At 34.6% G+C, this 3,038-nt stretch overlaps 2 protein-coding genes across 4 annotated transcripts in view; one reads left to right on the top strand and one right to left on the bottom strand.

Moving 5' to 3' along the window:
• LOC106880986 (zinc finger protein 91) overlaps window positions 1-2,800 on the top strand; it is a 3,877-nt gene extending 1,077 nt beyond the window's left edge. For both annotated transcript variants that reach the window (XM_052977329.1, XM_014931166.2), the window contains exon 2: window positions 175-2,800. In XM_052977329.1, the coding sequence (XP_052833289.1) occupies window positions 527-2,452 (1,926 nt within the window). In that variant the 5' untranslated portion in view covers window positions 175-526 and the 3' untranslated portion in view covers window positions 2,453-2,800. The remainder of the gene's footprint in view (window positions 1-174) is intronic.
• Window positions 1-3,038, bottom strand: part of LOC106880981 (zinc finger protein 91-like) — a 21,113-nt gene that overhangs the window by 5,461 nt on the left and 12,614 nt on the right. The window lies entirely within an intron of this gene.

The raw sequence follows: 3,038 nt of genomic DNA, 5'->3' as shown, positions 1-3,038 counted from the left end.
AGTTTCGAAATGTGTAAGCTTCACACAAGATTTTCTGATGTAAATTTTAATAAATCAAAATGTTCTTTTGTTCAAGTAAATATTTATTTCTAGAGTTTATCTCTATGGAAATGTTGAATCTGTATTTTCTAAGTAGCCTCTATATCTTACACTGTCTTTTCTTTATTATTTCAGAATATCAGATGACATTGGAATAACTGAAGATACATTCTCATTATTTATCATCTTTTAAAGACCAAAATGAAAATATTGTACAGAACAGATATAAAAGATTGTTTCTATGAATCTATGGTAGAATTCCTCTGATATATTTACTCTGAAATGTGTTATTAGCAAACTTTCAGGACATCACAGGTTGGAGTGTCTACAAAATGAGTCTGGTTGCAAATTAAACGTGGATAAATTTACTAAAGAGTTTTGGGACAAAGGTGACACTGGACAGAGATACAGCTGTTAAAATATTTATAAGCAAAAGACATAGAAGCAAATAGAAAAACAAAAAATATGTGATTTTCAAAGAAACAAAATGGAAGAAAGTGAAAAACTAAAGGAACTAATTTTTCCTGAAGATAAAGAAAAGGGGAGGAGGATATCACATGACTGTGATGTCTGTAAAAAGTCATTCTCTTATAAGAGCAGCTTGAATATGCACAAACGTATTCATACAGGGGAGAAGCCATTTCACTGTGTCATATGCGGAAAATCATTCTCAAACCGAAGTGATTTAAAATCTCACATTCGTATTCATACAGGAGAGAAGCCATATCAGTGTAACATCTGTAGTAAATCATTCACTCAGAATGGTGCTTTAACTTCTCACAAACGTTTCCATACAGGAGAGAAGCCATATCACTGTGATATCTGTAATAAATCATTTTCTGTAAGTAGTAACTTAATTACTCACAGACATATCCATACAAGAGAGAAGACATATCATTGTGGTGTCTGTGGTAAGTCATTCTCTTCAGCTAGTATCTTTGCTACACACAAGCGTATCCATACAGGAGAGAAGCGTTATCACTGTGACATCTGTGGTAAATCATTCTTTCAAAAAATCCACTTGACTACACACAAAGGTATCCATACAGGAGAGAAGCCATTTCATTGTGACACTTGTGGTAAATCATTCTTTCAACAAAATAACTTGACTACACACCAACGTATTCATACAGGGGAGAAGCCATTTCACTGTAATGTCTGTAGTAAATCATTTTTTCAAAAAAATAACTTGACTATACACAAACGTATTCATACTGGAGAGAAGCCCTATCACTGTAATGTCTGTAGTACATCATTCTCTTGCCAAAGTACTTTAAATTCTCACATAGGTGTTCATACAGGGGAGAAGCTATTTCACTGTGACGTTTGTGGTAAATCATTCTCACAGAATTATAACTTGACTAACCACAAACGTATTCATACAGGAGAGAAGCCTTATTGCTGTGATATCTGTGGTAAGTCATTTTCTCAAAGTGGCCACTTAGTTTCTCACAAACGTTTCCATACAGGAGAGAAGCCATATCGCTGTGATATCTGTGGTAAATTGTTCTCAAGAAGTAGTTGCTTGAATATGCACAAACATATCCATACTGGAGTGAAGTCATTTCACTGTAACATTTGTGGCAAATCATTCTTTCAACAAAATAACTTGTCTACACACAAACGTATTCATACAGGAGACAAGCCTTATCACTGTAATGTCTGTGGTACATCATTCTCTTACCAAAGTGCTTTAAATTCTCACATACTTGTTCATACTGGGGAAAAGCGATTTCACTGTGACATTTGTGGGAAATCATTTTCTCAAAACTATAACTTGACTAACCACAAACGTATTCATACAGGAGAGAAGCCTTATCACTGTGATATCTGTGGTAAATCCTTCTCTCAAAGTAGTGGCTTAGCTACTCACAAACGTTCCCATACAGGAGAGAAGCCATATCGCTGTGATATCTGTGGTAAATTGTTCTCCACAAGTAGTTACTTGACTACACACAAACGTCATCATACTGGAGAGAAACCCTATCACTGTAATGTCTGTAGTATATCATTTTCTTCACAAAGTGCTTTAAATTCTCACATACTTGTTCATACAGGAGAAAAGCGATTTCCCTGTGACGTTTGTGGTAAATCATTCTCTCAGAATTATAACTTGACTAACCATAAACGTATTCATACAGGAGAAAAGCCTTATCGCTGTGATATTTGTGGTAAATCATTCTCTCAAAGTGGCCACTTAGCTTCTCACAAACGTTTCCATACAGGAGAGAAGCCATATCGCTGTGATACTTGTGGAAAATTGTTCTCCAGAAGTAGTTGCTTGTCTATGCACAAACGTATTCACACAGGAGAGAAGCCATTTCACTGTGATATCTGTGGTAGGTCATTCACTCAACATGGCAACTTAACTTCTCACAAACGTGTTCATATAGAGAAGAAGCAAACCCATTGATAGTTGTGGTAAATTGATTTCGATAAGTGGTCACTGAACACTTTGCCCGACAGATTATTCTGTCGAATGTCATGTTTATTGACATTATTTTTCAATTTGTCATGCATTATCTCACAGCTTTCAAATTTTGATGATGTGATTGTTTATCTTCAGAATAATATTGTAAGGTAGGTGTAAGAGGTCAATTCTGGATAGTTTGAACATAAAATTGGTAGAATATTAGGGGCCTGATATGGCCACTTTAAATGCTAAAGGGTTAACCCTGCAAGGACCATAGCATTGAAAATCTTTATTCAGTCCAATTTATTTGAATATAAGCAAATGCGGTTAATAAAGGCTTTGAAAATACATTTTTAGTATTCATTTACATGCAAAACATAAATATATGTTGACATATTTGAAATGATGCTCATGATTGAACATTCAATACAGCTATAGAAATTAAAAAGTAATAAGCAAAAGTGGTGATTTGTGACCACTTGGTACTGTTAGTGTTTACTAAATGTGTATCCATTCATATAGATGTATGACTATCAATCAATGTGACAATTCATAAGAACAAGAAGCATTTTGAGCTCCTCCTAAA

Source organism: Octopus bimaculoides, chromosome 28, assembly GCF_001194135.2.
Source record: "Octopus bimaculoides isolate UCB-OBI-ISO-001 chromosome 28, ASM119413v2, whole genome shotgun sequence".
In the NCBI taxonomy this organism is placed as follows: Eukaryota; Metazoa; Mollusca; class Cephalopoda; order Octopoda; family Octopodidae; genus Octopus; species Octopus bimaculoides.
The sequence above is the reverse complement of the archived record's forward strand: the minus strand, read 5'-3'. Positions and strand labels throughout refer to the sequence as shown.